At 35.5% G+C, this 13,069-nt stretch overlaps 1 protein-coding gene across 12 annotated transcripts in view; it reads right to left on the bottom strand.

Annotated features, from left to right (window-relative positions):
* Positions 1–13,069, bottom strand: part of LOC135834500 (uncharacterized) — a 227,586-nt gene that overhangs the window by 94,336 nt on the left and 120,181 nt on the right. Inside the window, exon 6 of one of the 12 annotated variants that reach the window (XM_065348395.1) lies at positions 2,631–5,265. The exons of 10 other annotated variants lie outside the window; for them this stretch is intronic. In XM_065348395.1, coding sequence (XP_065204467.1) covers positions 3,209–5,218 — 2,010 coding nt within the window. In that variant the 5' untranslated portion in view covers positions 5,219–5,265 and the 3' untranslated portion in view covers positions 2,631–3,208. Of the gene's footprint in view, positions 1–2,630; positions 5,266–8,825; positions 11,283–13,069 lie in introns of those variants that run through there. One more of the 12 variants, XM_065348394.1, reaches the window with a different exon arrangement.

Here is a 13,069-nt window from a genome sequence, read left to right as displayed (position 1 = left end):
TACAGCAAAATGGAATTAAAAATCAGATCAGGTACATTGATTTCATAATTAGTGATAGTGGAGAATACTCATTGCTAGAATTATTTTCCTTTTTTTTTCATTTCACTAAATCGCATTAAAATAAAATTGAATGAAATTTTTTCATTTTTTTGTTTCTTCTATATTTAGAGAATTCAATTCTGCAAAAAAGCCTTTGAAAAAAGCCAAAAGAATGAAAGTTTTGGCTAGCTTTCGGCTTGTAAAAAATGAAACTTGCAAACTTTTAGCTTTTGGCTAAGTACGAAAATCTGCTCGGCTTTCAGCTTTCGGCTAGCTTTTCATCCCTGTCTGAAACTGACCAGCGAAAGATGTGGTTTATGGTCCAAACCAACTGGGCCCTAAGATAAAATTTTCGAATCGCCAAATCACTTCTATAACCTCTTTAAACGGGATGAAATTACAATTTCTGTTTGAAATTTCCCACTTTGGCAGTTTTTACCCGATTTTTTTCAAACTCGGTGCAATTTTGAAAAAAATAATTTATACAATATGCATCTGACCCAGATGCACAATATGTTTTTTTCAAATTTTTCATCGATTCCGGATAGAACGAACGAATATAAAATCGTAAGGTCACAGTTAATTTTGTGAAATTATAAAGTGCTCAAATGCGAATTTTTCATACAAGTCAAAGCCGGTAAAAGACCTTCAAAAATGCAAAAAAATGTTTTTCTTTTTATATTGGCGAATTTTGGCCAAAAAATGTTTTCTTGCAAAATATTATGAAAAACGCCCAAGTACATCAACTCGAACTTCGACCAAATTTGTGAATTTTTTCTGTGTTTGATCATTTTTATGTGTACTAAAGAAATTGGATCCATGACTTAGGGAAATTCTGAATCCTCTTTCGGGTCACCTGAAAGAACCAACATTTATGCCTAGCTTAATATCAACTAAAAATATCTCATATATTGCAAAATCAGAAAAATACTCTATTTTCAATCCGCCCCCCTCCCTCCGAGTAAATTGGCGAAGGTTTTGAACCGATCTGGAGGCTTCAGAGGATTTTCGGATATTCCAGTTTTCAAAAAAATGCGGTGAAAATGAAATTCAGTTCCTATAAAATATGGACATGTACCATGTTTGTGACCCTTTTGATCGATTTAAGCACGAAGATTTTACTTTCTAGCATAGGACTTGCATTAAATTTTTTAAAATGTACAAAAGTAGATCAAAAGATCAGGCAAAAATTCATCACCAGCCAAAATTTCAAGTGCTAAAGTGCTTTTCTCGATTTTTGGTGATTTTTAAAAACCAAATTTAGGCCAAAAATGAGGGAAAAAATCAAAATTTTACCAAATTGACCACGAAAACTGAAATTTGGGATATACATTATTTTCGACATGCCAAATCCATTGAAAACTGTTTCAACCAGTTTTGAGCAGTTCTGGAGCCTCCAGCAGATGTTTGCAACTCGAAATTCCCACAAAATTTCATCAAATGGACTTGGAAATCCGAAATTTATTCTGCAACTAATGTCTTTTGGAGCCTTCAGCAACTTTTTGAAAATTACTGGAGCCTCCAGTAGATTTTTGAAAATTTAAATTTTATTTTCCCAGAAATTTATCAAACGGAGATAGGAATCCGAAATTTACTCTGCACTCCAATTTTAACAACTTCAGGTGGGTTCATGTCATTTTGGAGCCTCCAGAGTCTTTTTGATAATTACTGGAGTCTCTGCCAGATTTTTGAAACTTGAAATTTCCCTAAAATTTTATAAAACGGAGATGGAAAGTCGAAATTTACTCTTCACTCCAAATTTAACATCCTCTGAAGACGACTTCAGGTGGGTTCAAGTCATTTTGGAGCCTCCAGAGACTTTTTGAAATTTACTGGAGCCGCCAGTAGATTTTTTAAAATTGAAATTCCCACAACATAATATCAAAATGAAGTTAGCAAGCTGAAACCTACTTCGCAAATTAATTTCAAATGGTGGTTTCAAATGGTTTTGAAGCTTCCAGCTACTTTTTGAAAATTGAAATTTTCCAAAAAATAAAAAAACGCAATACAACTTTTCAAAAAGTCGCTGGAGGCTCCAAAACGACTTCAAAGCCACCAGCAGTCGACTTCGTAGCGTATTGAAATTAGTTTGCATAATGAATTTCAGCTTTCCAACTCCATTGGATGAAATTTTGTGGGAATTTCGAGTTTCAAGCATCTGCTGGAGGCTCCAGAACTGCTCAAAACTGGTTGAAACAGTATCCAATCAATTTGGCATGTCGAAAATAGGGTATAACCCAAATTTCAGCGTTCTTGGTCAATTTGGTAAAATTTTGATTTTTCCCCCATTTTTGCCCTAATTTGATTTTCAAAAATTCACCAAAAATCGAAAAAGGCACTTCAGCACTTGAAATTTTGACAGGTGATAAATTTTTGCTTGATCTTTCGATACACCTTTAACCTGTCGATCAAATGACCGCCATTTTGTAAGTATGGTCATTATTTTTTTTAGGACAAGGGCTAGAAATGTTCCTTAGGACTCCCCCTTTGAGAAAAAAGTTGTCACGGAGGATCGACGAGGGGCGGTGCAATAGATTCTTATGCGGGCTCCCCGGCTATTTGGTAAAATGCTGCCCCTGTCATTATTTGCAAATCGATTTATTTTTGGGCGACAAAACTCCAACCAAAAGAGGAGGATCAAAATGAAAAATGATTGCGATTTGCAACTTCAGCACGAAATTTCAAACTATTTTAATGAGTCGCGTCGATATTATCAGACAAACATTTCAGTACTGAAATTTGCTTGGGAAGGAGAGAGGGAAGGAGAGAGAGGGGGGATTCAAAAATCCTATTGACGCGCGTAATTTTTCATCCTGCGAATTTTAAGCGTTCCTATTCTAACGAAATGCAAAGAATCCTCTGGGTAGGTTTGTACTCCCTACTAAAAAGTCCTTTCTTACCTATAGATGGATGTGATGTAAAATAATTAATTCATACAAAACAAACTTATGACTTTAATTTTTTCATTTTCAAAAAAGTATCACGATCAAAAGTGCTTAAATTAAATAGGTAGGTACATAGTTAAGTATCTATAATTATTAATTACGGTGCAAACTGCACAGAAACATCCAGTAATTCAATAACGAAGCATTTTTGAGCTTTGAAAAAATATTGATTTCGGCTGCATTATCTTTTCGAGAAGAAAGCTCATATCTTCGAATACTTCGATCTAAAGGTCGTCGTCGCTTTCGGAAAAATCGCATATAGAAGTAAACTCCCTTTCGAACTTCTCGATTTCTTCAGGGGTTCTAAAATACCACTTTAAAAATTCTCCGAAAGCAGGATTTCTAGTTTTCGCCTCAGACAGATACGCTTCTTCCCTCACACGACTGAAAACATCATCGATTGATAATGATCTCTTGAAGTTGGTAACTTCATCGTCGTTGCCCAAGCACCAAAGTAAAATTGTTTGTAAATCGTCAACCGAAACATTGGTGATATCTCCATTTATCAGAAAATCTTTGACGTAATTCAGAATATCCTTTTTTAGAGTGACTTTCACTTCCTCGGTTTGTACCAATGTATCAATGAAGTGTATCAAATAATCGGAAGATAAATTGTCACCCAAGTCAACGCATTGACGTAGAAGGTGTTTATTCGTAAATGACGAAACGAACTCATTTTTATATCCGGTGGCTTGTTCGACATCCTCAAAAGCATCGTTGATGAACTCATTCAACAATTCGAGTTCAAGGAAATGTCGAAGTGTTAAGGAAAAATTACCATCGAGAAAAACTAGTTGTAAGAGGAGCTGTTTTAATTTCTTTCTTTTCTGTGTTTCAGGACTGCAGAAGATCAATAAATCATCAATCTCTTTAAAATATCCGTGCTTCAACAGAGGCCTGCAATGCACAAAGATGTTTGCTACCTTGTCACGAGATATGATGGTTTCCTTGAATTTGGCAATATCTTCTTCGTATCTAAAGCACAGCTCCATTATTCTTTGCAAATCCTTTCTACGAGTGCCATGGATAAACCAACGCCAATTCGTATGCCATAAAGTATTTCTCTCTTCGAACGAAGCATCCAACAGCACAGTTATCAGAAACCTGGTTTCCCTGAATTTCGGTGGTATGCTGTGTTCGTTTGCAAACAAGTGATTTTTAGTTAAAATATTTCTGATCGCTGATCGCTTCCATTTATCTGGAGAATTTCTCCATATTTCGCAGCATAAATACGTTTCATCTTCGTTGCTTGATCGAACTCCGAGTTCGACAGAATTTTCGTTGAGGGCATTCTCAATGATATAATAATTGCCCTCGATAAGTATAAACAACTCGATCATTTCTATAAAATCAATTTCGCTCATCTTGTTTCTAATATACATCCAAGTTGGAAGAACGCAAGATTTACCATAGCTGGTGATTAATAAATTATAAATCAGGTCACCGCCTTTAGCAGCTACAAACTTATCGAGCACTTCGTCACTCAACTTGGGTAAAATAAACCTGACCAACGATTCTGCATCTTTTTCATATAAGTTTAAAACTTCATCTAATTGATTTTCAGGACAGATGCGATTCCAAAAATACACCACGGATGACCAATGGTGAGATGGAGAAGGACTGACTCGAAGCATTGCGACATCGATTGAATCATCGTCAGGAATGGGTATCCGATCCAGTTCATTTCTCAGCATACAAATCCAATAAAACAATTGCGGGCTTTCTTGGAAATCGATTTCATCCAAGTCGAACTCCTCCGACACCGAGGGCCAAATTCGTCTAATATCGTCCTCGAAGCAATACATGCAGGCAATATTGAATTTTTCCTCATTACTGAATAGATCACTCGTCATCATTCGTTTTGCTGTACGAATATAATGAATAGTGCCATCTCGTTCGCATGTACTAAAATCGTAAAAATCGTGCAAAATGCAATTTTCATCGTCGAAGTGATAATGTAACAGTTTTTCGCAATGATAAACCGACCATTTCTCCATAGAGGACATAAATTTGCCGATGTATACGTCAATAATGAGTTTGATCGACGATGGAATGTATAGATCCAAGTGTTTACCCAAATTTAGCTGGGATATGAATTCGTCGTAATCATCTATATTACGATTGTCGACTTCCCAGTGCCATAATCCGGTGATGAGTGCGTTGCATGAGATTTCTTTCAGTGTTGCTGGACTCGGATAGATGAGATCGTATACGCTGGATGCAGTTTCCGTCATTTTGGGTCTTCGATTTGCCTGATCGATTCCGGATAGAACGAACGAATCTAAAATCGGAAGGTCACCGTTAATTTTGTTAAATGCTAAAGTGCTACAATTCAAGTTTTTTTCTTCTTCTTTTTTTTTTTTTTAAGAAGTAAATGCAACCTGGCACGCGATAGATGTTCCACTTATTGCTTCAGAATCACATCAATCGATATTAGAGAGAATTTTACGTTTACTGGACACCTTACTCTTTAAATTTTGATCAAAGTGCGCAAGATTTTGATTTTAAAATTGAAATTTGGCCTCATCCTCGAATTTTGAAACTAACCAGCAGAAGGTGTTCGTTATGGTCCAAACCACCTGGACCCTGAGATAAAATTTTCGAATCGCCAAATCACTTCTGAGTCATTCCGCGTTAATTCGACTAAGAATGGGGAAAGGGGGGGGGTCGGTGATTTTTCTGAAATTTTTCCTGTGGAAAGACCTTTTAACAGGATGACTTATGGTGCAAATAGCAGCCCTCTAGCTCTTTTTCAAAGTCTGCCAGGGGGTGTCAAAGTTTTCATTGAACTTGAATGATCATCCATTTCTGCAGTGGATTACTCGATAACCGCGATACCTACCGAAATGGAACTTTTTCCAATAGTTAGAGGTTTTGAAACGGTTTTTGGTGATACCATGAAAATCAGTACTCATCATAAAAAAATTAAAATTTGAAAAGATTAAAAAAATAAACGAACTTTCATTTTTTTTTTTTTGTGAGTGTAATTTTTATCAACATTTTCATGGAATATGTAAGTTACGTCACAATAAAGAGGTCAAAATAAGACAACTGAACAAAATTCAAACTTTTTTTGACGTTTGAAATTGAAAACTGATTTTTTTCGAATTTTTAATTTTGATTTTTTTGTGAAGAGTTCATTTCATCGAGTGAAAGGGTTTTTCCAACTTTTTCAACAGATACGTAAAAATAGAGGTCAAAGGTGTCAACTTCGCCAATCAAAACTTTTTTTCATGTTTTCAATTAAAAAAATAGCATTTTTTCGCAAACTTTCAATTTTTTAAAATCAACTTTACAACATGGTATACCATCCCAATTTTTTAATATGTTGTTCGCCATAAAATGTTGTCCATATTATATTTTTTTTTCAGAATTTTGAGAGTCGGAACGATATGAAAACTACGTTTCGAAACTTTCGAGCTAATTTTTCGTACGAAAAAAAGTGGCACCACTGATTTTTATGGTATCACCAAAAAGCCTTTCAAAACCGCTAACTATTGGAAAAAGTTCCATTTTGGTAGGTATCACGGTTATCGAATAATCCACTGCTGAAATGGATGATATTTTAAGTTTAGTGAAAACTTTGACACCCCCCATCTGCCTTTAAAGAAATGCTAGATGGCTGCGATTTGCGCCGTTGGTCATCCCTTTGGAAGGTCTTTCCACAGGAAAAATTTCAAAAAATTCGGCTACCCCCTTACCACTTCTTCGCCGAATTGACGTGGAATTATTCTTCATAACCTCTTCAACGGGGTGAAATCACAATTTCAATTTAAAATTCCCAAATTTGACAGTTTCAACCCCTTCAAAGGGGGTGAAATTACAATGTTAAAAGTTTCCCACTTTGGCAGTTTTCATCAGAATTTTTTCAAACTTTCAGGGGTGTTAGAAATTACCATTGGGTATGTTTGGAAATTGTTTGAAATTTTTTCAAGCACATCTTCGGGAATAACTGCCCGCCCGGGGAAAAAAGTTCAAACTTGGCCATACATGATCATGTATGGTGGATGAACTCGAGCATACATGATCATACATAAACCGAAGTTTCCATACATGCTCATGTTACAAAATTGTCCCCCACATGATCATACATGTCATATATGATCATGTATGATCAAGTATGATTTAGTGTAACCATGATCATGTGTAAATGCGGGGATTTTTTTTAACATGAACATGTATGATCATACTTTAAATTCGAGAATGTATGAATTTTTATAATAAAAATTATGTCAGTATAAAATATATGGGATGATTTGCTGAATGGTATAAGTACATGAGATGTGCTAAGAATGCAAGACAAATGTGGATAAATGAATTTCAGACATTTTTCCAGATTATAGACACTTTTCTAGATTATAGAATAAAATGTATGATATAAAACATGCAATTTCATACAAATGATCCATACATGAGCATGTGGGGGACAATTTTGTAGTATGATCATGTATGAAGTCGTCATACATGATCATGTATGACGACTTCATACATGATCATACTCTCATATATTGCAATTTCAGAGAAATACTCTATTTTTACCTCCCCCCCCCCCGAGTTGATTGGCGATGATTTTGAACCGATCAGGAGCCTCCTGTGGATTTTTGGATTTTCCAGGTTATTTCAAAAAAAATGCGGTGAAAATGAAATTCAGTTCCCTATAAATTTGGATGTACCATGTTTGTCACCCTTTTGGTCGATTTAAGCACGTATTCTCAAAATCTTTTCGAGTCCGTTCAAATCCAAAATTTTCTTCAATAATTAGAGTTTTTTTTTTTTTTTTGAAAAAGGAAAAATTAAAACCTGCCAGAGGCTTTAAGACTGTTAAAAACCACCACCAATCGACTATGAAGGTCAAAAATGGGGTAAAAATCAAATTTCAGTTTCTTCTCTTTGCATCTTTGCAAAAACGATGAATTTCTAATTTTTTTCAAAAATAATCACTGCAGAAAATACTGGATTTAAACAGAATAAAACTATTTTGAAAGTGTATTTCTAAATTAATCGAAAGAGTCACAAACATGGTGAATCCGAGTTTATACTTAGGTGGTAAATTTCATTTCCATCCTATTTTCATTTTTTTTTTTTTTTAAAAACTGTAGAATTTAAAAAACCATTGGAGGCTCTAGAATGGTTCAAAACCAATCAAAAAGTAATATTGCCCACAGAGTATTTTTTAGGCCCAAAATTTTCAATTATAGGAGCCCAAAAAATATTCTCCCGGATGCTCAAACTCCAAATTGCACCCAAACGACAAAAAACTCGACTTGTGACTACAATAGACGATTCTCGAAGTTGAGAAATTTTGGACCCATTTCGAATACGCAGACTCGAAATCGCGCCCAAACTTTACGAATTAGTCTGCATTGGAGATTTTTTTTTTAGATCGTGCCAGACATCAAAAAGGTCTTGATTAAATATAGTCAATAAACATGCAAGCAATGACTTCAAAGCTGGGGCAAAAAGGGGGAGCATATCAACAGCGGATATGTAAGAATATGCAAGCAACCCACAAGTTTTTCGAAAAGAAGACTTGCAGGTTTTGGTGGCCCAAGTCCTAATTAACAAAAAAAAATTACACAAAAATTTCATCCTTCAACAAATTATGAATTACGTGGTACTGCACCTACGTCCGCACTTGATGCTGCCCCTGTCATTATGTACAAATCGATTGAGCGACAAAACTCCAACGAAGAGAGGAGGATCAAAAATTCAAAATGAAAAATGATTGCGGTTTGCAAATTCAGCACGAAATTTCTCAAACAAGTTTGATGAGTCGCGTCGATATTTTCAGACAAACATTTCAGTAATGAAATTTGCTTTGGAGTGGGGGGGGGGATTCAGAAATCCTATTGATACGCGTAATTTTTCGTCATGCGAATTTTAAGTGATCCTATTCTAACGAACTGCAAAGAATCTTCTGGATAGGTTTGTACTCTCTACTAAAAAATTCATTATAATAAATGGATGTCATGTAAAAAAATAATTCATACAAAACAAACTAATCACTTTAATTTTTTTATTTTAAAAAAAGTATCACGATCGAAAGTACTTAAACTAGATATGGTATGTAGTTGGGTAAGTATCTATAATTACAGTGCACACTACTCAGAAACATCGAGTAACTCAACGAAACATTTTGGAGCTTTAAAAAAATATTGATTTCGGCTACATTTGAAAAAAAAAATTATCTTTTCGAGAAGAAAGCTCATATCTTCGAATAGTTCGATCTAAAGGTCGTCGTCGCTTACAGGAGAATCACATATCGAACTAAACTCCCTTTCGAACTTCTCGATTTCTTCAGGGGTTCTAAAATACCACTTTAAAAAATCACCAAAAGCAGGATTTCTAGTTTTCAACTCAGACAGATTCACTTCATCCCTCACACGACTGAAAACATCGTCGATTGATAATGATTGCTGGAAGTTGGTAATTTCATCGTCATTGCCCAAACACCAAAGTAAAATTGTTTGTAAATCATCAACCGAAACATTCGTGATATCACCATTTATCAGAAAATCTCTCACGTAATTCAGAATGTCCTTTTTTAGAGTGACTTTCACTTCCTCGGTTTGTACCAATGTATCAATGAAGTGTCTCAAATAATCGGAAGATAAATTGTCACCCAAGTCAACGCATTGACGTAGAACGTGTTTATTCGTAAATGACAAAACGAATTCATTTTTAAATCCGATGGCTTGTTTGACATCCTCAAAAGCGTCGTTGATGAACTCATTCAACGATTCGAGTCCAAGGAAATGTCGAAGTGTTAAGGAAAAATCACCATCGAGAAAAACTAGTCGTAAGAGGACCTGTTTTAAAAGCTTTCTTCGCCGTGTTTCAGAGCAGCAGAAGATCAAATGATCATCAATTTCTTTGAAATATGCGTGCCTCAACAGAGGCCTGCAATGCACACAGATATTTGCTAACTCGTCATCAGATATGATGGTTTCCTTTAATTTGGCAATATCTTGTTCGTTTTTAAAGCACAGCTCCATTATTCGTTGCAAATCCTTTCCATGTGTGCCAATGATCAAATAACGCCAATTCGTATGCCAAAAAGTATTTCTCTCTTCGAATGAGGCATCCAACAGCACAGTTAACAGAAACCTGGTTTCCCTGAATTTCGGTGGTATGGTGGGTTTCTTTGCAAACAAGTGATCTTTAGTTGAAATATTTCTGATCGCTGATCGCTTCCATTCATCCGGTGAATTTCTCCATATTTCGCAGCATAAATATGTTCCATCTTCGTTGCTTGACCGAACTCCGAGTTCGACAGAATTTTCATAGAGGGCATTCTCAGCGACATAATACTCAGTGGACTCGGTAAGCATAAATACCTCAACCATATTTATGAAACCAATTTCGCTCATCTTGTTTCTAATATACATCCACGTTGGAAGAACGCAAAATTTACCATACGAGTAGCTGTTGATGATCAATTTATAAATTAGCTTACCACCTTTTGCAGCTACAAACTTATCGAGCACTTCGTCACTCAACTTGGGTAAAATAAACCTGACGAACGATTCTTCATCTTCTTTGTATAAGTTTATGGCTTCGACTAATCGATTTTCAGGACAGATGCGATTCCAAAAATACACCACGGATGACCAATGGTGAGATGGAGACGGACTGACTCGAAGCATTGCGACATCGATTGAATCATCGTCAGGAATAGGTATCCGATTTAGTTCATTTCTCAGCATGCAAATCCAATAAAACAGTTGCGGGCTTTCATCGAAATCGATTTCATCCAAGTCGAATTCCTCCGATACCGAGGGCCAAATTCGTCCAATATCGTCCTCGAAGCAATACATGCAGGCAATATTGAATTTTTCCTCATTACTGAATAGATCACTCGTCATCATTCGTTTTGCTGTACGAATATAATGAATAGTGCCATCTCGTTCGCATGTGCAAAAATCATAAAAATCGTGCAAAATACAATTTTCATCGTCGTTGTGAAAATGTAACAGTTTATCGCAATGATAAACCGACCATTCCTCCATAGAGGTCATAAATTTGCCGATGTATACGTCAATTATGAGCTTGATCGACGATGGAATGTAAGGATCCAAATGTTTACACAGATTTAGCTGGGATATGAATTCGTCATAATCATCTATCTTACGATTGTCGACTTCCCAATGCCATAATCCGGTGATGAGTGCGTTGCATGAGATTTCCTGTAGTGTTGCCGGACTCGGATAGATGAGATCGTATACGCTGGATGCAGTTTCCGTCATTTTGGTTTGGGTCTTCGATTTGCCTGATCGATTCCAGATAGAACGAACGAATCTAAAATCGTAAGGTCACAGTTAATTTTGTGAAGTAATATAGGGCTGAAATGCGGATTTTTCATACAAGTAAAAGACCTTCAAAAATTCAAAAAAATGTTTTTTTTTTATCAGCGAATTTTGGTCAAAAAATGTTTTCTTGCAAAATATCATGAAAAACGCCCAAGTACATACATCAATACATCATCAACTCCAACTTCGACCAAATTTGTCAATTATTTCTGTGTTTGATAATTTTTATGTGTAGGTACTAAAGAAATTGGATTCCATGACTTTGGGAACTCCTGAACCCTCTTTCGGGTGACCTGAAAGAATCAAAATGTATGCCTACTTAGCTTAATAACAACTCAAAATATCTCGTATAAATTGCAATTTCAGAGAAAATACTATATTTCCAACTCCTTCGAATCGACTGGCGATGGTTTTGAACCGATCTGGAGCCTCCAGCGGATTTTCAGATTTTCCAGTTTTCAGGCATCTCAACTGAATTTTGAAAAAAAAAAGGAATTTTAGGAACATTTTTCAGCAAAAAAAGGACTAAAAAAGGACCTCAATATTACCGATTTCAAGTGTTTTGGGCCAATATCAACACAATTATTGTATTTGCTAGGTATAAAAAATTAAAAAAAAAAAAAATTCGAAATTATTTTCATTTGGAATATTTTTATGAAACTAACAACTAAAACATCAATTCCGATTAGATTACGAAAATAGAAAAAAAAATTCGGTGAAAATGAAATTCAGTTCCTATAAATTTGGATTTACCGTGTTTGTGACCATCTTGATCAGCTCAAGCACAAAGGTAGATCGAAAGACCAGGCAAAAAGTCATCACCTGCCAAAATTTCAAGTACTAAAGTGCCTTTTTCGATTTTTGGTGAATTTTTGAAAATCAAATTTATATCTACGCCAAAAATGAGGAGAAAAAATCAAAATTTTACCAAATTGACCAAAAAAGCTGAAATTTGGGATATACCTTATTTTTGACATACGAAATCGATTGAAAACTGTTTCAAACCCTTCTGAGCAGTTCTGGAGCCTCCAGCAGATTTTTGAAACTCGAAATTCCCACAAAATTTTATCAAATGGAGTTGGAAAGCAGAAATTTACTGTGCAACTAATGTCTTTTGGAGCCTCCAGCAACTTTTTGAAGATTACTGGAGCCTCCAGTAGATTTTTGAAACTTGAAATTTCATTTGAATTTTATCAAACGGAGATGAAAAGTCGAAATTTACTCTTCACTCCAAATTTAACATCCTCTGAAGACGACTTCAGGTGGGTTCAAGTCATTTTAGAGCCTCCAGAGACTTTTTGAAAATTACTGGAGTCACCACCAGATTTTTGAAACTTGCAATTCCCACAACATTACTTCGCAAACTAATTTCAAATGGTGGTTTCAAATGGTTTTTAAGCTTCCAGCAACTTTTAGGAAATTTCAATTTTCCAAAAAACGCCATACAACTTTTCAAAAAGTCGCTGGAGGCTCCAAAACGACTTCAAAGCCACTAGCAGTCGACTTCGTAGCGTATTGAAATTAGTTTGCATGATGAATTTCAGCTTTCCAACTCCATTGGGTGAAATTTTGTGGGAATTTCGAGTTTCAAAAATCTGCTGGAGGCTCCAGAACTGCTCAAAACGGTTTGAAACCGTTTCCAATCAATTTGGCATGTCGAAAATAGGGTATAACCCAAATTTCAGCTTTCTCGGTCAATTTGGTACAATTTTGATTTTTCCCCCATTTTTGGCCTGAATTTGATTTTCAAAAATTCACCAAAAATCGAAAAAGGCA

This window comes from Planococcus citri, chromosome 2 (genome assembly GCF_950023065.1).
Source record: "Planococcus citri chromosome 2, ihPlaCitr1.1, whole genome shotgun sequence".
In the NCBI taxonomy this organism is placed as follows: domain Eukaryota; kingdom Metazoa; phylum Arthropoda; class Insecta; order Hemiptera; family Pseudococcidae; genus Planococcus; species Planococcus citri.
Note: the sequence above shows the minus strand (reverse complement) of the source record. Positions and strands in the feature narration are given on the sequence as shown.